A 27,500-nucleotide genomic window follows, 5' to 3' on the forward strand; every position below is an offset into this window, starting at 1 on the left:
TTCCTGTTATGTTATATATCCTATATGTTGCTGTAATATTTGTATGAAATCCCTCTAAAATGATTTATAGTCTTATTATAGCTGTAGCATGATGTAAAATGCAGCTGAGCAGTCTGTTGTTGAGTCTAATTAAATGAGCATGTGACCTGCTGATAAGATAATTCAGTTTAAACAAGCTGCTGCTGTCCTGAAGCCCTGAGTCACCTTATTCAACATCTTTTTTTTTTTTTTTACTTTATCGACAGCAAAACACTTCTACATGCTACTAGCTACGTTAGCTAGTGTGCTAATCAGATGTGTTAACAACAAGACAGTGATGTTAGCTGACCAGATACTATGGTTAGCTAGCTAACAAGCTGACATTATCTAAACACTAAATCAATCAGATGGATCAGTGATGAAATGATCAGTTCAGTCAGAAACACACAGAAATGTGGAGGTCCAGACAGCTGGACCTCCAATATGGCCGCCAGAAGGTGTGATGTCACCTGAAAACCCATAAAGACAACTCTCTCTCTCTCTCTGTCTCTCTCTCTCTCTCTCTCTCTCTCTCTCTCTCTCAAATTCAAATTCAAATCTGCTTTATTGGCCATGACAGAAAGGATCTTTGTTGCCAAAGCATTTGCACAGGATCAAGTCAAATAAATAATGGATAATCAACAAACAATCCTACAGATTCTGCACATCTACTCAACAACAGCATGCAAAAGCAATTCAATACATTCAATTGTAACTGAAGTCTGATGTATAACAGTACAGGACAGTGGGGGGGGGGGGGGGGGGGGGGGGGGGGGGGGTGTTTCTTACAACAAGACAAAATTCACTAAATCAATCTCAATATTTACATTTTCTCCTGTATTTGGTGACAATTAGATACAAACTGTGCTGTAAGATGATTAGTTTATTCCTTTTCTTCAGCTTTTCTTTCTCGGTCAGTAAATTGAATGTCTCTCTCTCTCTCTCTCTCTCTCTCTCTCCTCGTCTGTCTGCCCCCCCGGCCCCCCCCCCCCCCCCAGCATCATGGGCGTCCGGCGGTCCCATGGTTGAACGAGACGTGTCCCGGCCTCCCGGTCAGTCCGGCACTCTGGAGGAAACTCTGCAGCAGATGAACATCCTGATCCAGGAGAACCGAGACCTGAAGGGTGTGGTGTGTGTGTGTGTGTGTGTGTTATCCACCTGCTTAGTCTGACATGAATCTTCCTGATATGAAATTCATATGAAACATCACAGCAGGTGGAATCAGACTTATGACTAATATCCTCTCTCTCTCTCTCTCTCCCTCCCTCCCTCCCTCTCTCTCTCTCTCTTCTCTCTCTCCCTCGCTCCCTCTCTCTCTCTCCCTCCCTCCCTCCCTCCCTCTCTCTCTCTCTCTCTCTCCTTCTCTCTCTCTCTCTCTCTCTTTCCCCTCTCTGTCTCTGTTCCTCTCTCTCTCTCCCTCCCTCTCTCTCTCTCTCTCTCTCTCTCTCTCTCTCTCTCTTCTCTCTCCTCTCTCTCTCTCTCTCTCTCTCTCTCTGCAGAAGCCCTGCGGCAGACCAACCTGACCATGAAGGAGCGTTTCGAGGGTTTGTCGGCGTGGCGGAGAAGCAGCGGGAGGAGCGGGACTTCCTGGAGAAGCGGCTGGAGGAGGCGCGGGTTCGCATGGACGCGCTGAGCGTCCAGAACCAGGAGCTGAGCGGCTGAGGTGGGAGCGGGGGGCGCGGGGGGAGGAGGGGGCCGAGCAGGTGAGCCGGTAGCGGGCCCGGCTGCCATGTTGTCTGCGGCGGTGCGAGCGCTCGTTGATCTGCGTGGGTGGTTCAGCGCACAGACCGCCGAGACACTAGGTGGCAGCGCTGTGCTTTATTGCATTCTGTCTGGAAGAAAAACAGAAGTACCGTATTTCCTCTAATAGTGGCCGGTAGTCAATTAAAAGCCGGGTCTCCAATAATGGCCGGGGCCCGTCGTCGACACGAACAAATAAAGGCCGGCCCCAGATACAGGCCGGGGAAAACAAAGGAAAAAACAACAGCGGATACCGGTAAACTCCTGCTGCCTGTTATATAATGTAACTGTAGTTTGTAGTAACGTACAAGTGCCACAAGACGGCTCGGCCGTCGATTACCGTAATTATCGTAATGCATTGAAGTAACAAAAAAACGTCTTACCTAACGTACCCCAACAGAAGCAGATCAGAAAAACAAGGAGGCTTCGTACTAAAATATGAGCAAATATACTTATATATATATATATACTATCAACAGAGGAAATTAGAAATAAAGGCCTGTCTCTAATATAAGCCTGCTTCCAATAAAGGCCTGGTACCCTCTGCAGTTGAGGTAAATAAAGGCCCGGGCCAATATTAGAGGAAATACGGTAATCTTTTATTCTCTGAAACGAAGCCGAAGTTGACGTCATTCCGACTTCATATCAGCAATCTAAAAAACATATGGCTTTGATTTTGAAATATGTTGTAGGAAGCATCAACACATCTCACTTGGCTTCATTTCACGAAAATCCATTCAGTATTATTTACATGAATGACAAAATTAGTTACCGAACTACACTACCCAGCATGCTTTTAGCTAGCTGGAATGTTCCATCTCCTGCAAAGGGAACAAGCTGCGGTAGCTAGCTAGCTGCAGCTGCAGTGAAATAATGTCTTCAGATCCTCATGAGGCTGAACTCAGACTTTAGTGAATCCAAACTGCATCTGAACAGGTGGAAACACAAGACAGATTATTTGGCGGTCAGTGGAAGATCATGTTAGCCGCTAGTCAACCACAGGAAGCAGATTTGGAACTGGAAATGACTTTGTTAGACGAGGAGGAACAGCTGATTTGTCTATCGTGGCTGAAAAGGAGAAGACGGTCTCTCTTCGACCCGCTCCATGTTGTCTTCGCTATCAGCGGAAATCAACCGGAAACACGAAGGGGCCCAAACTGACCAATCACAGCGCTTGCGGTCTTGCATCACCTTACGCACAGCTGCAGTTTTGGAGAGGTGCACGTGAGCTGCGGCGACATTTTGACGTTGAACCATAAATTATCCTTAAGGAGTAGAAGCTGAATGTCAGCTGGTCTGAGAGCTAGAGGAACAGAAAGAGCTGATCTGGTATCAGTCAGTAACCATCAGGGTTGGGGTTTGATTCCCTGTGTGGCTTCATTTGGGTTCGACTGATATTTGGTTGATACGCTATTTTTGGGGGGATTGAAGCTGCTTTTTTGTGCCGATATTCATCATCTTTAAATTTGGCCATTTTCATGCCAAAAAATAACGAAAAACGAGTTTCCCCCAGGTCAGGACTTTATTCTTGTCAGAAGGGCTGGATCAATCTTATATCCAATATTATTATTTATCATCCTTCAACAGAATCATATCATGATGAAATAACGATATTGAGTTATCAGGATACACAGTTCTGTTGTTAAAGTAATGATAAAAAAATCTCACAAAATGAGATCTGAAACAAATTAGGAAAAGTTATTTGATAATTACAGACTTTTATTGTACTTTGTATTACCAAGCAGTTCAATGAACATCAATCTGGTAATTAAACATGTGATTTTGGATATGTTATGATATCGTTATTTATTGGTATCGATGTCGTTTCCAGGCGGCGGCGGCGGCGGCCAATCAGAGGGCGGAGCTGGACGGGCTGCGCGCCCAGCTGGCTCGCCTGCAGGCGGAGAAGAACGACCTGGTGGCCATGAACTCTGAGCTGCAGCTGAAGACGGGTCAGGGGTCACCGGACGACTCCTTCATCCAGATCATCAGGGTGACGGTGAGGAGACACACACACACACACACACACACACACTCGGTAGTCTTACTGTACTCATGAGAACTTTGCATTGACTACAATCATTCCCTAATCACTTAAACCTTAATCCCTTAACCTTAAACCTCACCACTACATGCCTAACCTAAACCTAATCTTAATCCTAAAATTGACCCTAAACCCAAGTCCTAACACTAAACTAGCCCCTTTAGAGGTGAGAAGCAACATTTTCCTGATCTTTCTATCCTTGTTAGGACATGTCGTAAAGTTTAAGGTAAAATTACAAGAACACACACACTCACACACACACACACACACACACACAAACACACTATTTTAACTCTACGTTGGTATTAAAGTTTGCTTGAATTTGGTTTTCGAAGGCCAGAACTGATTTCTTTTTTGGATTGAAGCTGCTGATAGCCGATATTTTCTGCTGATATTCAATATCTTTAAATTTGACCATTTTCATGCCAAAAAACCCCCCAAAACTTACAAATATTCAGAGTTTCCCCTCAGAGTTTTCTTCTCATCAGGGTGGAAAAGCCTCTGAAACATTTAGAGCATCATGGGACACTAAAACTCTCCACTGAAACCCAGGAGAATAATAATAATAAAACATATTCCTCCATACTACATACTGCCAATTCTACAATGAACCTGTAATTAATCAAACTGCATCATATCAGAGGTGAACAACACTGACTAGACCAGATAAAACTGATATATGGGTCTAACCCAAAGCGCTAGGCCTCATGGGTAACCTGCGCTCTGTGTGTTCAGGACGGGGAGGTGGACGGGGTGAAGGACGTGTGTGCGGCGGAGCGGATTGGCCGCCTGGACCTCAGCATGACGGCGTCCCGGCTGGAGAGCGAGGAGGTGACGGTCAGCCAGCTGCTGCAGTCTCTGAGGAACGAGTCCCAGAAGGCCGAGCGGCTGCAGGCCGACCTGCACGCCGCCGCCGCCAGGTAGGCCCCGTTCCTGTCTGTCTCTTCTTCTGTGGTGTTCATACCAGTTAAGAACACATGAAGAAGAAATAGCTGAATATGAGCATCAGTCCAGACTTCATTTTGTTCTGCTAGGCATTCCAAGCATGAGGAACCGGCATCCGTCTCCTTCTACCCATAATCCCTTGCGTTTCGGGGCGGTTTCCTGTAGTCGGTCGGATTAATGAACCTATGACTTCACTTCCTCTGTCGGAGCTATTTTAGTGTGTTTTCCTCCATGTTGTTTCTGTTGTTGTTTACATTCTGTCATCTCATTCTGGTGAGAGTCTTTGCTTCTTTCTTCTTCTTCTTTCTTTGCATCTTGATCTTTTTGGTGTGTTTTTTGTTCATTTCTTTCTTTTCTGTTTGTTTTGAAGTGAGACATTTTCATAAAGCCTTTGCACTTTTTTATCTCACCTGCTCAAATTTGTATTTTTTTTTATTCTTCTGTGTTTTTTAATCACTTTACTCCTATGTTTTATCACTGTGTAAAAAAAACCAAACTAATCTAATTTTACATGGGATGACTAGTATTTTACCTCTGCTGCTCTGTGTGTGTGTGTGTGTGTGTGTGTGTGTGTGTTGGCCTAATGTACAAGGGAGTAACACTGTCTAACATATTATCTACCACAGGATTACAGAGCTGGAGGAGAAGAGGAGCAACACAGAGGAATCAACACAAACCTCCCAGCCAGAGACCACAGAGACCAAGGAGGATTCTGGGAAGGAGGAGAAGGTATTTAATGACAGTAGTAGTAGAAGCAGTAGTAGTAGTACTAATAGCAGTAGTAGTAGTAGTAGTAGCAGTAGTAATAGTAGTAGTAGTAGCAGTAGTAGTAGTACTAATAGTAGTAGTAGTAGCAGTAGTAGTAGTAGTACTAATAGTAGTAGTAGTAATAGAACTGGTAGTAGTAGTAGTAGTAATAGAACTAGTAGTAGTAGTAGTAGTAGTAGTAGTAGTAGTAGTAGTAGTAGTAGTAGTAGCAGCAGTAGTAGTAGTAGTAATAGAACTGGTAGTAGTAGTAGTAGTAGTAGCAGTAGTAGTAGTAGTAGTAATAGAACTGGTAGTAGTAGTAGTAATAGAACTAGTAGTAGTAGCAGTAGTAGTAGTAGTAATAGTAGTAGTAGTAGTAGTAGTAGTAGCAGTAGTAGCAGTAGTAGTAGTAGTAGTAGTAGTAGTAGTAGTAGTAGTAGTAGTAGTAGTAGTAGTAGTAGTAGTAGCAGTAGTAGTAGTAGTAGTAGTAGTAGTAGTAGTAGTAGCAGTAGTAATAGTAGTAGCAGTAGTAGCAGTAGTAGTAGCAGTAGTAGCAGTAGTAGTAGTAGTAGTAGTAGTAGTAGCAGTAGTAGCAGTAGTAGCAGTAGTAGTAATAGTAGTAGTAGTAGTAGTAGTAGTAGTAGTAGTAGTAGTAGTAGTAGCAGTAGTAGTAGTAGTAGTAGTAGTAGTAGTAGTAGTAGTACTAGTAGTAGTAGTAGTAGTAGTAGTAGCAGTAGTAGTAGTAGTAGTAGTAGCAGTAGTAGTAGTAGTAGTAGTAGTAGCAGTAGTAGTAGCAGTAGTAGTAGTAGTAGTAGCAGTAGTAGTAGTAGTAGCAGTAGTAGTAGTAGTAGTAGTAGTAAGCAAGCTATACTTGTTATGATTCCCGTTATGATTTTTGAAGTTGGGAGTCTTCACGTTCATTATAATGTTCTGATGTGAAATGTTGTGACTGTGAACGTCCAGGCGCTGTCTGAGGTGGAGAACCTGAAGTCTCAGATGATGCTGCTGATCAAAGAGCTGCAGCAGGCCCAGAGCAAGCTGGACGAGGCAGAAGGCATGAAGAAGAACCTGCAGGACAGGTTCGACTCACACACACATTCAGGCTCACGATGAATCACACACATACAGAAAGAAAGACACGCAAACTAATTAAAATATGTTTCTCCTATTAAAGGAATACACCAAGCTTTTTGGATTGTCCTGTTGGTCAAATTACCCTTTAATTGATGAGAATATAGAGACCGAAATCATCCATGTGTCCCCGGTAGATCGTTCGCTGTTGCTTCATGCTAACACTTCAGCATACACTGTGTTGAGTGATCCAGTTATCTAAAACCTAACAAGTGGGTAAATAGTGAGCTGAAGCAGAAGTGCAGGCTGAAGTCTTCCTGTAGTTGACTAGCGGCTAAGTTGCTAATGCAATTTTCTGTTGACCACAAAGCAGTCTGTCTTCTGCAACTAAACAAAGCAACGAATGGAGTTGAGATTCTCTTCTCTCGAGACTTTAGACGATTTGCACGTTTCTGTTATTTTAGGTATAGAAACTTCCAGAAAAAACTTTGTACCGATGGAGAACTATAACCTACGTGACGGTTTCCACCTGTTCAGATGCAGTTTGGACTTCACTAAAGTCTGAGTTCAGCCTCATGAGGAACTGATATGGAGTGACCTCCCATACACTGACAGAGGGGGAAGTCAGCCAGAGGGTTGACGGAAATGATGCCAACTTCAGCTCCCTATACCTCAAATTTAAAAGAAATTTTGCTAAAGTTTTGCATGCATCCACGGATCTCTAGAGAGACCGGACGTCCCCAAAACATGTGGAAGTGTTTCCTCTTCTTATGTAATGTTTCTGTCGTGTGTGTGTGTGTGTGTGTGTGTGTGTGTGTGTGTGTGTGTGTGTGTGTGTGTGTAGATGTCGGGAGGTGGAGCAGGACGTGGCGACTCTCCGTGCTCAGCTGGTGGAGAAACAGGCGGTTCAGACGGAGAACGACCGGCTGAAACTCCAGCTGGACAGCATGCAGGCCCAGAGCCAGCTGGAGCAGAGGAAGGCCGGGGAGGAGAGGTCAGAGGGCACACACACACACACACACACACACACACACACACACACACTGAGCCACCAGTAATCTCCCTCCTCCTGCAGGAGCAACCTGGCCCAGCTGAAGGATGCCTACACCAAGCTGTTTGAAGACTACAATGAGCTCAAAGAGGACAAGAAGAAGAGAGAGGTGACTTTTATGTCCACAGCAACATACAACATTCAACACTTCTCCAAATTTCACTGCTGACATTACTCTTTCTGATAGTGTTCAGAGCCATTAACCTTTATTACCTTTATTTATTAACCTTTATCCCAGGTTAGTAGAGTTTTCTTCCTTTAGTTCAGGTCATTTGTCCAGGTGAGAACGCCATCTGAACTCTGTTGGCACCAAATAACGACACCGAAAACTACCAACACTCCAAAACTTTAAACTCCAAAATAAGCAAGCTGCTTGTGAGTCATGTGACTTTTGTTTACAAGCTCTGGTTGGCTTGTAATTGGTCAGTTAGAACCTAAATGAACCAAATACAAAAATACAACAAAGTCAACTTTTCCACTCTGGTTCAGACTAAAGAAAAAACAAACTCTAGGTGTGATCGCACCCTAAGAATCTCCTTTTTACGGGAGACTTGGCCAAGAAAACACCAGTAAGACAAACGATAAAAGTTGCACAAAACATACAGTGTGCAAAAGCAACATACAGTCACATAAAAGTCAAATAAAAGAGACTGTAAGAGCAAAATGTTCCACATAAGTGCTTCAGTAGGCAGTAGTCTAGTATCAGACCTGCAGTATAACGGGTTTAAACTCACCACAGCTGAATATAATGACGACACTTTCACCTAATTCAGTTCTGATAGCAAAAACAAATCCTGTGACCATAAACTACGATTTCCACCAAACCTTTTAGAGTGATAAACAATCATAAATCAGAGCCTGGATGCGTCTAACCTTTGCCCTCTGGCCCCGCAGGCCCAGCTGGTGCAGAGGGAGGTGGTGGAGGAGATGCAGGACCGGCTGGCCGCCGCTGAACAAGCCCTGGCTACCAAACAGGAGAAGATCGACACCATGAAGCAGGAGATCTACCAGAAGGAGAAGGAGCTGGAGACCATATCTGTCTTCCAGGCCCAGGTGTGTGTGTGTGTGTGTGTGTGTGTGTGTGTCAGTGTTCATTTTCATAGCATTTTAAAATTTAGTCATACACGTAGTCTTTTCCAAATCACCTGACTTATCCTTTAAAGGCTTAGTAAATGTCTTATGAACAAGTAACTCACTGCAGTTTGACGGTGTGTTTGTGTTTCTGTCGTCTCCTCTGTGCAGGCGGAGGTTTACTCATCAGATTTCTACGCGGAGCGAGCGGCGAGGGAGAAAATCCACGAAGAGAAGGAGCGTCTGGCCGCTCAGCTGGAGTTCGTAAAGAAGCAGAACAACCAGCTGCAGGAGGAGATGGACTCACTGGGCAGGTAGGGAGGAAATAACAGTGTTAAACTGGGCAGGTAGGGAGGAAATAACAGTGTTAAACTGGGCAGGTAGGGAAGGAAATAACAGTGTTAAACTGGGCAGGTAGGGAGGAAATAACAGTGTTAAACTGGGCAGGTAGGGAGGAAATAACAGTGTTAAACTGGGCAGGTAGGGAGGAAATAACAGTGTTAAACTGGGCAGGTAGGGAGGAAATAACAGTGTTAAACTGGGCAGGTAGGGAAGGAAATAACAGACTTAAACTGGGCAGGTTGGGAAGGAAATGTAAAATTGATGGTGTAAAATTCCCTGACTTTCCTATGACTTTTCCAAAACTTAGTCAGAGCATTTCCATGACCTAAAACTGTCTGGGCTGAAAACCATCTAATGTGATTAATGTGTGAAACAAGCTGGAAAATACATTCTGCTGTATTCCCACGTTTGTAAAATTCCCTGATATTCCCTGACTATTCCTAGACCAGGATATTCCAGATATTCCAGGACCGGTGGGAACCCGGTCAGAGACTTTCCCTCTTCGTCGATCCTCTCTTAACACGGCCATGTTGTCCCTTCTCTTCCTCAGGCAGTCTCTGAACGAGATGCAGAGGAGACACGTGTCGCGGGGAAGCAATCCACACGGGGGCGCCGCTGCTCCGGGGGGAAGAGGTACGCAGCTCAGTAATGTCAAAATGTTTTAACCTTTATTTATCCAAGGTTGACAGAGCACCAGGCTGCTTTTCAGCTCCACTGTGTTTCACATTCAGACAGTTAATCCCATTCACACTGGGAGCTGCCCAGTACAACCACAGTCTGGGTTAGGGTTAGGGAAGAGTGTTTCTCACTTTCCCATCCCAGATTTTCTTTGGGGATTTGAAAATGTCTTGCATGTTCACTGCCAGGCCAGTAGATGGGCTTCCACCCCCCTCTGTCGGCCATCTTGGAGGTCTCAGCTCTGTGAACAGCTGACTGTGTTTCTGTCGTCTCAACAGAATTGAACAGACGGTTAATTTCTGTCTGTTTCTGACTGAACTGATCATTTCATCACTGATCCATCTGATTGATTTAGTGTTTAGATAATGTCAGCTTGTTGGCTAGCTAACCATAGTATCTGGTCAGCTAACATCACTGTCTTGTTGTTAACACATCTGATTAGCACACTAGCTAACGTATCTAGTAGCGGCTAGCGTTAGCGTGTTCACATTAACATCAGTGTGTTTGCCGGCTAGTTAGCTAGCTAACAGTTTGTTCAGGTTAACTGAGCTGACTCTTCTCAAGCTACAACTCAGAGTGTTTTGGAGTAGAGACTAGGGCTAAAGACAAGACAGTTTACTGTGTCACAGTAACCAAATCCACCTTATCACACTATTCACTTTTACTGAGAACGTTACTGAATGGATCTACAGCCACACCACAACAAGCTGACTCAGCTGCTCTCTCTTCTAGCTGCTTGATACAGATTTACACTTTATTAACTAACACACAGTTCTACAGTGTTCCTCCATCATGGAGACAGATGTGACTGACAGGAGATTTTGAACCAGCAGCTTCAGGTTGTGATCAGTTCTCTGTCTCTTCCAGGCGGGGACAGCTGGCAGCAGCAGGGGAACATACCTGAACACGCCTGTCCGAAGTGTAACGAGATCCTGCCGGACCTGGACTCCCTGCAGATCCACATCATGGACTGCATCATCTGAACCTCTGTCATTATAAGCATCCTCCACAACAACAACAACAACAACAACAACAACAACACATACAGTAGCACCTTAATCTAAGTCTTCCTCTGCTTCCAAATGTACCAAAACGCTCCACAATCCCCCGATAAGGACAGAGGAATCTGTCCGTTCATCTCTCAGTTCTCAGTCCAACAGTAAAACACAGTCTAGGGTGGGAAAGGCTCTGCTGGCAGACAGAGAGAAGCAGCAGAAGTGATGCAGAAGGATTTAATAACTGTATTCAGGGTTCCTACACAGGTCTGGAAATGTATGGGGAAAGAATTTGGTCATTTCTAGATCGTCAGAAATTTGGAAATTGCAGAAAAGTTTGGAAAAGTGTGGAAAAATGCAGACTTTACATACATAGGACTACACATTTTCTGCTATCTGACGTATTCTGATATTTGTTGCTGTGAAGAATAATCTTCATCTACAGAGAAATATGGCAATTAGTAGGGGAAAGATGAAAATTTGCATAAATCAAGGTCTGGAAAAATTGTTGAAAATTTGGGGATTATGATAGTGAAACTGTGTAGGAACCCTAATTTAAATTTGGTGTCATCTATCCTCGTCACGTTTAGATAAAAAAAAATCAACCAAAGTTCAGCCTTTACAAGTCGAAAATTTGTTTACCACTTGATGGGTTATCGAGTTCTTATTATTTCTCTTCTGTCTTCTCTATCAAATCAGAATTAAAATTCCTTCTATTTTGTGTGTTGAAAGAATTCTATTTTAGCCTTTATTCAGGTTGTTGGTGTCAGTGGAAACGGGGCGCATGCACCACATAGGCACTTTAATGTTGAGAAGTAATATATTTTTTATTTCTTTTGGCTCTGCAGATGGTTCCTGGTGGTATGAATAATGTGGACATTAATATGAACATTATGTATTAGACCAGATAATCAGTTTATTAATCAACAGTAAGCAACAGCCACATACAGAGTCTACTAGTCCTCTGTAGGTTAAACAGGCCTTCTGAGTCCATGCTTTAATCTGATTAAAATTAGGCCTAAATAAAGTTGTTTATGACAAGTCTCTGTTTCTGTCTGCTTTTGACAACATTACAACACATTTATATCCATGAGGTCATGTGTTTTTAAAACTGCACACTTGACACAATGTGAGTCGCAGCTTGAAGATTTTTTCTTACTAACGGGAATCTATATGAATAGTCAGAGGTGTGACCAAGTCAATTCAGTTGTCTGCTGGAACAAATCTCATCACTTTCAATCTAAGTCATTTACACAAACACAAGATCTCAAGTCAAGACTTTAGAAAGTCAAAGTCAAGTCCCAAGTCACCAGAACCCAAGTCAAGTCTCAAGTCTTCTCTTCATGCAGCAAGTCAAGTCTCAAGCAATTCAAACTGTGACTTGAGTCTGAGTCCAAGTCATGTGACTCAACTCCCCACCTCTGAACAGTATTTGAGTAGTAAACCCACCTCAACTCAATTTACTCAAGTTTTTATTCACAAAATACTGTAGTTTACTACAGGCTACTAGGCTTGACATGAATCTGTGTAACATAAATTCACAGTATTCTTCACAGTAAGTGGTATCAAAGTGATGTGAGTTATATTAAGATGTGGGCTTTTGAGGGGTAAAGGCAAAAGATTATGTTTTTTTTTGAAAATACAATAGATTTTTGTTGAGGCATGTTTGTGGTTATGATGCTTTGTAATGACCGACTGCAAGTCAGCTTACTCGCCTTTTTATTTACTACATCACTGTTAAAATACAGTAGTTACATGTTTTTTTTTTTATGTATTTAAATCTGACATTACAAAATTATGTCAATATTTTTAGCTTTCAGTTATAAAAAAAAACACTACAACATGCAGTACAGTACATGCAAGAAGGTTCTGTAACATGCCGAGTCCGCTTCAGACTCGCCTGTACCCAAACATTACAGCTGAAATTATGTGTACACTAATTACACAGTTTTAATTTTTTTCGTTGCTGTTTCTCACATCAATATTTACTTTTGAGAAGTTATTATGTGTGGGTCGGGAAACAGGGCTACGACGAAGCCGAAACAGTTTTGTTTTTAATCAGGCAAATCCGAAGGCACCTGGCGGTAAGAATGACAACACAGCGGGGTCCTTCGTTTAGCGCCAGTTTTAGATTTCTACCTCTCAGAGCAGCAGGCTACGGTAGATACCAGGCTTATAAACTGTGAATATATCTATTATTTGTACGTACATGTGGTGTTAATTGTTGTAAAACAGTTAATAAGCAGTTTGTTAACAATCTGGACGAGGCGGTAAAATCAGCCGATATTTAATTAAAGCTAACGGGAGACACAAAGCTGAAAGATCCGGGGTAAGTCACAGTCTTTTTCATATTGACAGTGTCACTGCTGTTAGCTTAAGGACTTTAATTGTTTCTGTATATGAAAATAGAGATATATTATTTCCTGTATTAATGCTCCTGTAGTTCAGAAAAATAAGGGTGTCTACAGGTCCTGAAAATGTCTTAAAATGGATTAAATCGTATAGTAAAGTCGGTGTAATGCACACATTTCAGGCTAACAGGTTCTCCCTTTAGTGTATTAGTACACAAAGTGTCTCCTTTTATGTACCAATTTATTAACAATAGTGAAATTATCAATATTAAAACTGCAGTACTCACAGATTGTACATGTTTAGTGCATGTCAGGTTTACATTGGGGTCCTGCTTGGGGTTTAAAGGCCTTGATTACAGTTTAATGTCACGTTTTAAGTCTTAAATTAATTTCCAGAGCTCTTAAATCTGTTGTGGTTTCTTAGTGTTTTGTCGTTTCTGTATTCTGACAGGTCAGCAGTTATTTTTTCATTTTAAATTTAGTATCAGATGTATTTAATTCTTTTTTTTGTTTTGTTTACAATATATTTATTGATTTCTCATTAAACAACTGAACAAATACAACACATACAAGTAAGAAGCAATGGCACAGGAGGCAGTCCATTTGGCAAGAGGCAGTGACTCAAAATATTGAAAATCATCTTGTTAATCATGTTCAATTACTATTAAAAAAAAAAAAAAAAAAAAAAAAAGGCAAATTCAAGTAAAATAACACTTTAGACCCACCATTTGGTTTGAGGTATAAATTCTATTTTGAGGATACATACTGTACATTCTTAATCCAATTCAAAGTTGTGGAATGTCAAGAAAAAACATCTTGTATTTCATTCTAACTGGCATTAAAATGTTTTAATAAATAGTCTTAAATTTAACTTGCTGAAACCTGCAGGCTCCCTCATGTTAATGTTGTTAATGTTCCTTCCTTTTCTTCTCTGTAGTTCAGCAGCTGATCTGAGATCTTCAGCAGTTTTGAAAATGGAGAGTAAGTATCACGCAACACAAGAGAAAGGTTTTATGTAAAGTTAAAGACATAACTCGGTGTTTTATCCGTCCAGGTGAGGATGATCTGGACATTTTGACGGCGCTGCTGGCGGAGTCTGAGGGCGTCGCAGAGGAGCGGGGCGGGCAGGACGAGGCGGACGACTTGGACGGCCTGTTTGACAACGATGATGAGGAGGAGTACAGAGAGGGAGGGGAGGAGGTGGAGAAGGAGGACGGAGTGTCTGATCTGTTTGGAGATGTGGAAGACATCGAAGAAGAAGAGAGAGATGTTAGAGGAAAACCAGCTGAAGGAGCCGCCTGTCAGAGTCTGAACAAGAGCCAGGAGGATTTACAAGGTTTGTCTCCTCAGATTTGCTTCAGTGGCTTTTAGCCTTGACACTCTCCCTGAACTTCATGTCCATTTCCAGGCTTAAATCAGGACTTTTTTATTCTTGCCTTGCTTATCAGCAAACACAAATACCTTATTGACGAATCCTTAAAGATGCTTTAAGGCCTTTTACCTTACTTTATTTATATCACACCTTTTAAAACCAAGATTACGAACTGCTTCACAATAAAAGCTAGAATTAAAAAGATCACATATCACAGAGACAAAAACAGAATACCAGACACAATTTTAACATAACAGCAAAAATAGCAGCTTCAAGAGCCATTGAAAACAAGGGAACACAAACAAGTCTTAAGACATTTTTTAAAATGATCTGAATTGTGAGGGTCCACTGGTAAATCTGGCACAAATATGATCCACCAAGCAGCACTTATTTCAATAAAACATCAGCTTTTAATTCATTCATTTTGATTCGTTCCAAACTATTAATTCTTCCTGCTGGCTGCTGTCCTCCCCAGTGTCTTCTGGTGGAAGAAGACTAAGTAATAACAAGCAAACCAGGTATAAAAGTTGAATTTTTAGTTCAATTAAGTGCTTGGTGGAGCAGAAGTGTCTTGAAACTCCAGTGGGTGAGGAGTTTTTGTTCCAAAACGGAGTTCGGGCCAGAAAGTGAGTTTTGAAAGCCAGAAATCTCATCAGCTGGTGAAGTAATCATTGAGTCATTGGTATAAGCAACAACTCCATCAACCCCCTGCAGATGTATTATGGTTATTTTGTGCTATAGGGCAGTAGAAACCTGACTTACTGCCCTGTTAAATCATTAATACTGAATGAGCTTTGTGTTGTCCTCTGTCAGAGGAGCTGCAGCGGATGCAGGAGAAGATGCAGCGGCTGCAGCAGCAGCTGGAGGCGAGTCAGAGGGTTTCCGCCTCTCCTTCCACCCCCGTCAGGACGGCAGGGCCCCCGGCCGGCGCTAAAGCCACGCCCCCCCGACAGGCTCCGCCCAGGCCCACCCACAGCAAGCCGGCCGCTCCCACACAGAAGACCAAACCACCGGCAGGTACAGTCTGCCACAGTCTGCCACAGTCTGTCAAAATGAGCTTAAGTGCATACTAATCTTAGTTTCTCTCAGTAATTTTCCACTCCTATGATAAGTTCTTCTTCAGTACTTTTCCACCAAACTAAAGTTGATAACCAGTTCCATATAAGGAGTGTAACCTTCAACATTCTGCCAATCCCAAAAGCTACACACACACACACACACACACACACACACACACACACACACACACACACACACACACACTAACTAGGTTTTCCATCTTATCCTCACATTCTGTCACCACCCTTGTTTCCACCTTTGTTTGTCTCTTTGTATAAAACTATTTCACTCTCCCATAAGTTCAGTTCAGCCTACCCAGACAGACTAGTTCTGTCTCTGTTCTCCACAGATATGCTGTATGTATGTAATAATAAACACTTTGCTGAACAACAAGTGGCTGGTACATCCCAGAATCCAGCAGAGTGGATTGAACTTGTGTTTTCTGTGTCTCATGTTGGCAGCAGTAAAGTCTTCATCCACTCCAGTTAGAGGAAAACCCGAAGAAAACCTGAAGCTCCAGGAGTCGTCGGACTTTTCTTCCCAGCTGAACAACGCTGACTCTTTCAAACGCAAACCCAGGATGGCTCACCAAGCCAAACCCAGCACCTCACCAGGTAAAACTACTGTTGCTGTTACACCAGCAGTTAACATGAACCAGGATTACTAACTAAGTGTTTGTCAATGGAACTCATATCATTACACATTTCATTACACGTTACAGGCAGGGGAATGAGGCTTAAAGGTGCTGCATCAAGCATTTTAACATCAATAAGTCATTAACACATTAATTTAGAGACATTAGTACAACTACTGTAAACAGACCAGAGCATCAGTGTCAGCCTGTCAGCCTCTATCAGCCTCTACTCTGCATCCTCCATAGTTTCTCCACCTGGTGGATCTGGAGGGAAATCTGCTGGATCGCTTTACGGCACAAAACAGGAAGAGGTTCTTCTTCTGTTCTTCCAGAGCAAACGGAGCTAAAGCTGAAAGAGTTTCTGGCAGCAGATGGTGGAAGGAGGGAAAGGAAGATGGAGAAATCACTTCCAACATGTTGATCCTCTTCAGGGAGGGGGGCGGGAAGCAACGGGGCTGATGGGAAATGTAGTCTTAATGTGGAGAAACACTAGAACTAACAATACTACTGGAGTGAGACAGAGGAGAACAATCACACCAAGCTATCAGTTAATTTAACAGTGATACTGTATATTGATGTTAAAATGCCACACACACCTTTAACTGACTGTATTTGCTTTACTGGTTTTCTCCTCAGAAGACAGAGGCCCATTGGTGGAGATAAAGATCGGCAGCTCGTTCCAGCCAATAGAAAGCACCAGCAAGGTCACCAATCCGCTTCGCTCGCCTCCGTCCTCCCAGACCAGACAGACCAAGCTTCCTCCTCCTCCTCCTCTTCCTCTCCCTGCTCTCCCAAAAGACGTGGCTGTGGAGAAATACTCCGGACTGCGGCTCAGGTCAGGACAGAACCTTAAAGTGATGATGCACTGATCTATAAGACACACACACACACACACACACACACACACACACACACACACTCTCTCTGACACTCTTTGAATCTGGACTCTTGCGTTCCAGGAAGCCGCGGGTTTCCTCCACTGAGATGGACCGCAAGATGGCCGACCGGCGGCTGATCCGCCTGTCCCAGCTGCCGGAGCTGGTGGCGCGGGAGAAGCTGGAGGAGAGCGACTGGGTGACGTTCGCTGTGCTGGTCAGCAAGGCCACGCCGCAGAGCAGCAGCAGCGTAGGTCACCGGGTCGATAAACACTGATCACCATTTAATCACCATTATTTCTCGCTGTTTCAGGGAACAAAATTATTTTATTGCAGTTTTGCACTTTAACATATGTTTTTCTCAAAGTAGCAGCAGCTAGAGAGTCTTGTTTTCACTCCTGCTGTCTCCTCTGCCTCCTCTCTGCAGGGAAAGACCTTCAGCGTCTGGAAGCTGAGCGACCTCCACAACCTGGAGGTGTTCGTGTCTCTGCTGCTGTTCGGAGACGTCCACAAAGAGCTGTGGAAGACGGAGCCGGGCAGCGTCGTCGGCCTCCTCAACCCAAACCCCATGAAGCAGAAGGATGGATACGACGGGGTGAGCGGGGGTCTGGGCCGGGGGTCTGGGCCGGGGGTCAGGGCCGGGGGTCTGGGCCGGGGGTCTGGGCCGGGGGTCTGGGCCAGGGGGACTGACGGATATGAGATGGATATGGGTTGTATAAAGCTAGTTTAAGACTAGTCTAAGCCTCAGACTGGTCTAAGATTCTCAGGTTGGACTAGTCTAATCAAGACTGTCTGTTACTTAAATATTAAGACTGACTTATTTTGAGGTAGGAAAGTTAGCCACCTTCCCCCTGGCTAATCTTGAGGTAAGAATTTTGTTTTATGGCAACAAGTCGGCCTAACTGTGGGAAGTTTAAATACTGAAGCTGTTTCCTAAAAGATGGCAAATCTTTGGTTTTTGGAAAGAACCTGAAGAAGAGAGAGAGTCTCTAGAGACAGAAACAACCCATTAGAGATCTACAACAATCAAGAAGTACTAGGACTTAAGGTCTTAAGGTCCTAGTTTGACTTAAGGTCACATTTAAGTCTAAGACTAGGTCTATCTTTATGCAGCTGGCCAGATGCTGTGTGTCAGTCTGAGGCCAGTTTTCATGTTTCAGCCATTTACTGAAGTTTGTTCCCTCAGCATGAGTGGCGTTTTGGGAATGTGAGTCAAGAGCCTCCAATCAGAAGTTATGTATTAACAGCCAATCATGGATCAAGTGACTTGGTCCAAGATGGCGGCACCAGTGAATTATTATCTGAGACAATAAAATGTAAATTCCCAAATAAGACCAAAGCCCAAGACAAAATTGTACAAGGTTAAGATTTAACAATTTGTCACTTCTTGATTTAGTAAAATAAAACATAAAACTAGATTCCACGACTGCCTCCATTTTTAAAGACAGGAGGAACATAGAAATTGTGCGTCGAGGAGAAGAAGAAAAAGCGATTGCGTGCCAAAAACAAATTACAGTTTAAATTACCGAGAGTCTGATTCATACAGGATTAACATTTTCAGAGGACTGCTGTCTTCCCTAAAATTCATTAGGTAATTTTGTGCTAGAGTGGTTCTTTATTTTGTTTTTGTGCCTTTTTTTTTGGCTTTATTAGACAGTTGAAAGTGAAGACAGACAGGTCCTGAGCTGGATTTGAACCCAAGACTTTTTACTTTACGATAACAGACTTCGATCCGCTCTTGAGATGAATTTGGATCCAGGAACAACTAGAAGAGGCTTTTGTTTTTGTTTAGGCGGTTACAACCTGTTCCCAAACCCACTGGAATAAAATAAATTTTGTTCGTTCAATCGTTTAGGGCTGCAACTAACGATTATTTTCATTGTCGATTATTTTCTCGATTAATCAATTAGTTGTTTGGTCTATAAAATGTCAGAAAATGGTGAAAAATGTCGATCAGTGTTTCCCAAAGCCCAAGATGACGTCCTCAAATGTCTTGTTTTGTCCACAACCCAAAGATATTCAGTTTACTGTCATAGAGGAGTAAAGAAACCAGAAAGTATTCACATTTAAGAAGCTGGAATCAGAGAATTTTGACTTATTTTTCTTAAAAAATTACTCAAACCGATTAATCGATTATCAAAATAGTTGGCAATTAATTTAGTAGTTGACAACTAATCGATTAATCGTTGCAGCTCTACATTCGTTCCTTGTACGCAATTTCACGGCTGATTGGATTTTTGATGAAACTCTGTGGAATGATGCATCTCACTTCTACGTTATCAAAAATTACACTGATTGGCCCAAAAGGGGGCGCTGTAATTACAGGTAAACGTAGTTAAAATATTTGTCATCATGCATCATTCGTAGACGGTGACATGTTACTGTTGCTGTGTTCCTGTGGGAAATGAACTCTTAACTTGACTGGTAAAAGTTGACCTTGTTTTATCTGAGTTTTATTGAATCCGTTTTAAGATCCGGTGCTGCAGACTGGTCTGGCAGCTGAAGCCTCGGCAGTAAAAACCGGTCTGGGAGCTCGGTGAAAATAGACAGAAAAATATCCAGTAAGGTTGCTGGTGTCAGCCTGGCAGAAGCAGTCTGAAATGTTAAGAGAGGAATGTGCTGAGGGAAGCGAACGCTGCTGCCAGCTGCCCTGCTCACCGTCTTACAGGCCAGTTAGACTTCAGACAGAAGAACCGGTTCATCCTCGCTGCAGGAAGATCGCTCAGTTTCCACGTACAGCATCTTATATCTGTACAAGAACTTTGTATTTTCCACTGATGAACCTTTTGTTCATTAAGTCTGTCTGGTCAACATCTGATCCAACACTAAGTAGGGATGCAAATTGTAATCAATTTCCTTAATTGATCGGCAGTCAAGTTAATGACCAATTAATCGATTAATCATTATGTAAAAAATAGCTTTTGACATAGAAAATACAAAATGCATGTTTTTACACTTGTCTTTAGACCTACTCAACAAGTTAATCAACCAAGCACAATTCAAAAGATTAACTTAATTCTGCAGAACAAATTCTGCAGAACAAAGACAAATTAGAGGATGTAAACACTAAACATGAGGCCAAACATGCAGAATAAACATACATTTTTCTATTAACAGCCATCTAACAGCTGAGGCCTATAGTAACTTGGAAAAAAAAATCCCGACTCCCCACAATGGACGTCTGTGCCAGCCGGGGGAATCTTCCTGCAGTCCCTGTCATTGTGCTTGTAGACCTGTTGTATTTCAACATTGTATTACAATGTTTACAATGAATACTGTCGTCTTTTTGGGTGTAATGCTCCTACACTGGACTTTTCACCGCTTGCTTGGCTTTCTTGCACCTGGTTGGTTGTAAATGATTTCAGCAAAAAATTAGAAATGGCACATAGCCTACATTGTTGATTAATCAGTTAATATATGCTTGATCGATCAAATTCTTCACGGTGATTAATCGATCGTCGATTAATCATTAACATCCCTAATACTAAGTTCAATATCTACAAATTCAATACTGCTACGATATGATGGCAAACAAGAAAAACCACCAAGAGATGTCTTAGTACACTGGACAGTTTGTAACAGTGTTTCCACAGAGGTTTTGATGTCAGCTGAATGTTCGTCTTGGTAAATTAAATTCTTCCATATTTGTCTCCTGGCTCCAGTTTGTCAGCCGGTTCAGGTGAACTGGGATCAGGTTCAGGTGAACTGGGATCCGGTTCAGGTGAACTGGGATCCGGTTCAGGTGAACTGGGATCAGGTTCAGGTGAACTGGGATCCGGTTCAGGTGAACTGGGATCCGGTTCAGGACTTGCTGGACTCTTTGATGCTGCTGAGATTTTCAGCTGTTTGCTCTGACTAGTCTCCTCCTCCTCCTCCTCCTCCTCCTCCTCCTCCTCCTCCTCCTCCTCCTCCTCTCTTCTTCTTCTTCTTCTTCTTCTTCTTCTTCTTCTTCTTCTTCTTCTTCTTCTTCTTCTTCTTCTTCATCTTCTTCATCTTCTTCTTCATCTTCTTCTTCTTCTTCTTCACTATTCCAATCGGCACTTTTATGCACTCTGTGGGCGACTAAACTATATAACATTGTATTGATCTGCTGCAGGTTAACAGACAGTCTTGTATTGATCTGCAGGTTAACAGACAGTCTTGTATTGATCTGCAGGTTAACAGACAGTCTTGTATTGATCTGCAGGTTAACAGACAGTCTTGTATTGATCTGCAGGTTAACAGACAGTCTTGTATTGATCTGCAGGTTAACAGACAGTGTTGTATTGATCTGCAGGTTAACAGACAGTCTTGTATTGATCTGCAGGTTAACAGACAGTCTTGTATTGATCTGCAGGTTAACAGACAGTCTTGTATTGATCTGCAGGTCAGCCTGTCGGTGGATCATCCTCAGAAGGTTCTGCTGATGGGTGAAGCTCAGGACTACGGCACCTGCAAGGCCATGAAGAAGAACGGAGACCCCTGCTCTCAGATCGTTAACATGGTGTGTGTGTGTGTGTGTGTGTGTGTGTGTGGAAACTGGAAACTGCTTATAAAATCGAGGGTACAGATTACCAATATCAGGTGAAGCGTATCCACAGATTGGTTTCACTTCTCACCACCTTCAGGCAGACTAGACCGCTTCTGGTTTGGCTGCACACTAATAAACCAATCACAGTCTGACTGAGGCGATTCCCTGATTATTCCAGCGTTCATGTAAACAGCAGAGTACGATTTCCTAAATCAGATAAAGTCTGTTATCGCATTATGAGAAACCTCATGAACACAGCAGGTTTTTGACCCGTCTTTCCAATTATTCGGTGCATGTTTAGTATATTTAGTCTGATTTCTTTTGTTTTTTTACATCTGAGCATGAGCGAAAACGTAACCGGAGAGAGAGGGTTAGGGTTAGAAACATCTAACAGCATGGAGAACAAGGAGAGCGTTTGTTAAACTGTTTTGCAAAGTAATGAGACACAGAAAACTGACTAGGTGAAAATAAGCTGCGTGCGGCTCCATGCAAAATCCAAAAATCCAAAATCCAGAACAACTGGTGGGAAGTTTGGGTTTTACATCACATCCTTAAGGAGAGAAATCAACTCTGAATTAGGTAATCCGGGTTTTTCCTTGTTATCGCATTACTTGAGCGCATGGAAAAGCTGACATAGCCTGATTATTCCCATTTACTGGTTATTAGTGTGCATGTAAATGAGCTCAAATTCAGACCAATATCCTTTTTTTTCTGAGAGACACTTATTTGATTTTAGCAAAATGGTGTAATGTTTAATGTCTTGGTAAGCTACGGATAGCGGTGTGAGATTCAGACGGGTCTTTAAATTCGTAAAAAAAATAAATGCTTTGTTTAGCTTAGTATGATGGAGTAGCATGTGCAGTCTCTTCCCTCCTCCTCCAGTATCTCACTCTGTTCCTCTCCCTGTGTTTGCGCCCGTCCCTCTGCTCAGTACGAGTGTCAGTTCTGCCAGTATCACGTCAAGGCCCAGTATAAGAAGATGAGCGCCAAGCGGGCGGAGCTGCAGTCGTCCTTCTCGGGGAAGGTCCCGGGCCGGGCCAAGGGGCGGGGCGGCGGCGGCGGCGGCCTGAAGGAGCGGCTCTGCCAGGACGGGTTCTACTACGGCGGCGTCTCCTCCGCCGCCTGCGTCTCCTCTCTGTGAGTGATGGACAGAGTTTTGGGGTTTTTGGGGTTTTTTCCCCCCGTGGTGTCGAGGGCCTCAGCTCACTTCACTCCTTCATATGTGTATTCGCTTTTTTGTTTTCCATCATTGGTGGGACTCGGTGGAACCTTGATACGCACGTCCAAAAAGAATCCAATGAGTCCAGTTATGTTGACAAAAATAATACGTATTTATTGAATACTTCCAAAAATAAGAAAGGCAGTTCAAAAAATGTAAATCAGCTTTTCTAGCATTGTAATTTTCAGGAAAAACCGAAAAAGGATCAAAGAGATAAATCAAGGTGGGGTACCTGAATACTCCAGACTGAAGCATGCACATGTAACATAAATATATGTAAACAATCCAGAATAGCAGAAAACAAATCTCCATAATAGATAGACAATATGTGTGTGTTATCAAACTTCATCACGGTTTACTTGAGAAAATAATTCCTTCAAATCATGTCTGTTGTTTAGTCAGCAGCATATAATTAATAAAAGGAAGTTAAAGTTCTGTTATTGAGAAAATTGTAACTTTAACTATGAATCTTCACTTTTTAGTTGCGAAATTTCATACAACTCCCATAAATCCTCTTCTCATTTCAAGAAAGAACTTCTTCTTCTACTCTATATTTGATAACTCATGCCAACATCTGAGGAAAAATGCTTAGTTTTTTTGGGAAATCCATCTTATCTTCTTGGTCAGGATTCACACCCCGTCTGAAGTGGATTATGGCTGAAAGTGTATTTGCACTTTTTACGATGTCTGTTGAAGTCGTTTTTAGCTAACTAGCTGCAGCTTACAAAACCACGGACGCGCCGCGGGATCGGACAGAATCTGAGCTCGTTTTATATTTTAACGATTATTGTAACGAGTCGCTCTGTTTCAGCTCGGCCTCCAAACCCAACAAACCCGGCCAGCGCACTCTGGACTCGCTGTTTGTGAAAGGATCGGCTCAGATCGCCGACCAGGCCAAGAGACTGGGTGAGGAAATGACACACACACACACACACACACACACACACACACACACTGCCCAACACTGACTGAACCCTGCTAATGTGTATATGGACACGAATATAAGCTGTTCAGGCTGTTTATCAGCCCAGTTGTATTCTACACATCTGTCATATAAGCTTCTTTTGCTATTTATTAACCTTAAATATTGCACTTAAAAGGGAAAAATCCTCCTCAGAAACTTTCACACTGTTAAATATCATCAGTCTGTGATGTTCAACACATTCCAGCAGTTATTTAGTGATGAAGTGTTGTCATTTACTTTTTTTGGTGAACCCACTTTCCCTCAACCTGCGTCGTCTGCTTCTACTGCAGTTAGAGATTTACTACGTTTCCCAGAATGCCTTTTGTTAATCCACAGAGAAGGGAACTTGTTGCATTCAGCTGTGGGTTATAGGTGGAGAGAGAGAGAGATACTGATAGCAGAGTAAGAGCAAGAGAGTGAGAATTTTTACAGTTGAGAAAAAGTGAGAGTCGTCCCTTCACTCAAACCCTCAACCTGTCTCTCTGCTGCAGTGCATTCTGGTCTCTCTCCTGCTCATGTGGTGGAGAAACTGGTCTCTCTCCTCTTCTACGATGGATTTCTCCCTGTATGATTGTTGAACGTCTCTCGGTGCAAAATGGCGGCTCTAGAAAGAAGCCCTCGCTCTTTGATTCTGAGGGACTGACACCAAAACCTGACGTTTACCGCTGATGTTTTACATCCTGAAACATTTTCTCATATCAAACTCCACGGGAATTTAAAAACAAAATACACCGCCAAACAAATAAAAGGACTCAAGAATGCAAGAAAATGTTTTAGGGGGATTTTTCTTTGAACTGTGTGTCATTCCTGCATTTTGTAACTCTTCTGATGTGTCAACTCCATTTAACCAAGTCAAGATCTCTGAGCATCTGTTGTTGGAAAACGATTCATGAAGTGAAGGTGGTGAAGGGAGAGAACACGGACTGAAGAGATGTAAAGTAGAAACAGGTTTTCTTTACTTGAGTTTATTCTGATATGTCCGTGTGTGTGTGTGTGTGTGTGTGTGTGTGTGTGTGTGTGTTCAGCCATGCAGTCCGGTGAGGTTTCCGGCTGTTCAGACGACTTCAAGGGTCTGATGTCGATGCCGACGCCCGGAGCGCTGCAGCTGAAGAAGCATCTGACACACGCCAAACACACAGGTGGTGTTTCATCTCTCTGCACCTTCACTTCCTGGTTCAGAACTCAGGTTGAATGTCTAAAGTCTCCCATTAAAGAGGCGTGGATCCAGAGTTTCTGCAGAAAAACATAAAAGTTATTCTTACAGCCTAAAAATAACAAATAACAATCAAAAGCTTCAACTAGTGGCTTTAATGAGGCTAAATATTGAAAGCATAACTTAATGCAACAAGCCACTTCACATTTCACTGCCATTCATTGGTGCATTTACCTGTGCGTTATACTAAAGTGAAATATCCCCCCCACCCCCTCTCCCCAGGTTCCCAGGGCGCGACCGGTGCTGCGGTTCAGTCCATCTCGGCCTCAGAGCTGCTGAAGCAGCAGAAGCAGAAGCAGCAGGAGCTCCTGCAGAGCCGCCGCCGCCGGGCCGAGGAGATCCAGAGGAGGGCACTGCAGAACGGGGGCGGGGCCAGACCCGGACCGGGGGCCCCCTCCCTCCCGGGCCGGGGGGGGCCTCCTGTCCCCTAAAGCCGCCTCCGAGGTTCCCAAGGCCACCCGGAGCCCCGCCGCCCCCACCCTGGGGCGGGGCTTCTCTGAGGGGGAAGACATCCTGTTCTTCGACCACAGCCCGCCGTCCGGCGCTCCCGGCCAATCGGCCGCCAAGCTGGCCGCTCTGAGGAAGCTGCGAGCCAAAGGGGCGGGGCTTGAAAAGGAAGACCCCAACGCCGTGAAGAGGAAGAGGAGTAACAACAGCGAGATCAACGCCCGGGTGGAGAAGAGCCTGACCTCGCCCGACGGTAAACACACACCTCCACACACACACACACACACACACACACACACACACACACACACACACACACACACAGCTGGAGTGTTTGCTCCGGTCAGGCGGCGTCCTGACAGGAGACTTCAGAGCGGTTCTGGACTGGACTTCAGAGAGCAGGACCGAGGCTCGCAGCGTCCCGCTTCCTGCAGCTGGGAAACAAAACATCAAGTTGTTTTTATTCTCAGAGAAAGTCCTCCAGACTTTCATCTCCTCTCGTCTGGAGATCTGTCGCCGTCTGTTCCTGCCGGTCTGAACTCTGATGTCTCCGGCTCATTCAGGACGCAGCAGCTCCAAACCAAATATCCCCAGTTTCATTAACGCTAAACTGGTTACTGATCAGATTTAGGATTGATGTAAAGATTTTACTGATCACATCACATTAAAGCAAGTCTGGGTCTGGCTTTTGGCATTTCAGACCTTTTACTTCCCCATCTCATTGTTTCTTATGTTATTAGTTTTTACCCACTTTTTCTTTTCAACATGATTCCCAATTTTTATCTCCTTTTCCATATATTTCCCTATTCTTGTTTCATGTCATTTTCTAAACTCTGCTTCTAGTTAAGCGCTATATAAAATGAGTTTATTATGACTTATTATCACCTGACCTTTGACCCTCCTGCAGGCGAATCCGGCGGAGTGGAGGAAGAGGAGCCGGCCCAGAAGAAGAGGAGAGAACAACTCGACTACATCCAGTCAGAGGAGTTCCAGAAGATCCTCAACGCCAAGTCTCGGCACGGCGCCGAGCTGCAGGCGGTACGACACGAGGCACCAGAACCGCAAAGACCGAGATGCTTCACTGCTCTGTTAACGCATCGAATTTACCCAGAATTATTCATTTTCTCAGGCTCTGTAGATTTACAGCTACTGTATGTAGATAAGATGTAAATATGTTTCGTTCCTTCCCAGAAACCCTGCAGCATTTTCACATTTTAAGCCACTTCTACCCGCCGGTCCTGCATACAGGATCATCATTACAAACACATGGTTTGCAGCCAAGCTTGGTTCAAACCCACAGAGCTTTATTTTAAATTCTAGTCCAGATCCCGAGGTTTCCAAAAGCCTCAAAACATGTCAGGCTGGATTACAGGGAAATGACACAGAAGACATTTGAATATTTCTCTCAGTGTCAGCAGCTGCAGCTTCAGTGAAGCGTTGGAGCAGCAGATACACAATATTGATGAGACACTGAAGTACAGTATGGAAAATATGATTTGTCTAATTTTGAAGCTACTTAAGAGGAAATTTAAGGGGAAACTGGGGGGTGCGAGGGGTTAAACACTGTCACATGGATCGAGGGAATCTGGAAGGAGCCGGAAAACTGCAGAATCTCTCATTTAGGGAATTTCATTTCTGCATTCCCACTTTGTAAATAATAAACTTTATTTATTTATTAATAATAATAATAAACTTTATTTATACAGCACTTTTTAGAACAGCTGTTACAAAGTGCTTTCCAAGACAGTTAAGATTTAATACACTAATTGGGTACATGGAACAGAAAACAAGAGATTAAAAATGAAACCAGATGGTAAAGATAAAATAAAATAAAGTAAAATAAGAATATAAGGAGACAGGGTTACAAACCAGGATTAAAAAATAAGACATAAAAGACAAATGAAACCAGACATGAAGATTAAGATAAAATAACTTAAAATATAAGGAAACAGGGATTTAAAAATAGGACATTAAAGAAAAGCGGTAAAGCAGTCAAAGCTCATCTCTCCTTTCCTCCTCTCCTCTCTCCCCCCTCCTCTTCTCTCCTCCTCTCTCCTCTCTCTCCTCTCCTCTCTCTCCTCCCTTCCCTCCTCTTCTCTCCTCTCTTCTCCCTCCTCTGTCCTCTCTCCTCTCCTCCCTTCCCTCCTCTCTCCT

At 43.2% G+C, this 27,500-nt stretch overlaps 2 protein-coding genes across 2 annotated transcripts in view; both read left to right on the top strand.

The window, feature by feature from the left end:
• The first annotated feature begins 1,029 nt into the window (after positions 1–1,029).
• optn (optineurin) lies at positions 1,030–11,743 on the top strand. The gene is given in 13 exon segments (XM_078282087.1): positions 1,030–1,142; positions 1,518–1,574; positions 1,577–1,700; positions 3,592–3,757; positions 4,538–4,722; positions 5,374–5,476; positions 6,458–6,573; positions 7,410–7,559; positions 7,641–7,725; positions 8,511–8,669; positions 8,859–9,001; positions 9,580–9,662; positions 10,575–11,743. Coding segments are annotated over 13 exon segments (1,590 nt in total). The 5' UTR covers positions 1,030–1,039; the 3' UTR covers positions 10,691–11,743.
• Positions 11,744–14,027: 2,284 nt separating this feature from the next.
• mcm10 (minichromosome maintenance 10 replication initiation factor) overlaps positions 14,028–27,500 on the top strand; it is a 15,516-nt gene continuing 2,043 nt past the window's right edge. The window contains 14 exon segments of the mRNA XM_078281929.1: positions 14,028–14,034; positions 14,108–14,389; positions 15,239–15,442; positions 15,949–16,098; positions 16,755–16,953; positions 17,078–17,243; positions 17,421–17,588; positions 21,360–21,476; positions 22,435–22,640; positions 23,534–23,628; positions 24,712–24,825; positions 25,122–25,323; positions 25,325–25,599; positions 26,254–26,384. Coding sequence (XP_078138055.1) covers positions 14,028–14,034; positions 14,108–14,389; positions 15,239–15,442; positions 15,949–16,098; positions 16,755–16,953; positions 17,078–17,243; positions 17,421–17,588; positions 21,360–21,476; positions 22,435–22,640; positions 23,534–23,628; positions 24,712–24,825; positions 25,122–25,323; positions 25,325–25,599; positions 26,254–26,384 — 2,316 coding nt within the window.

The sequence above is a fragment of the Centroberyx gerrardi genome, chromosome 24, assembly GCF_048128805.1.
Source record: "Centroberyx gerrardi isolate f3 chromosome 24, fCenGer3.hap1.cur.20231027, whole genome shotgun sequence".
Classification (NCBI taxonomy): Eukaryota; Metazoa; Chordata; class Actinopteri; order Beryciformes; family Berycidae; genus Centroberyx; species Centroberyx gerrardi.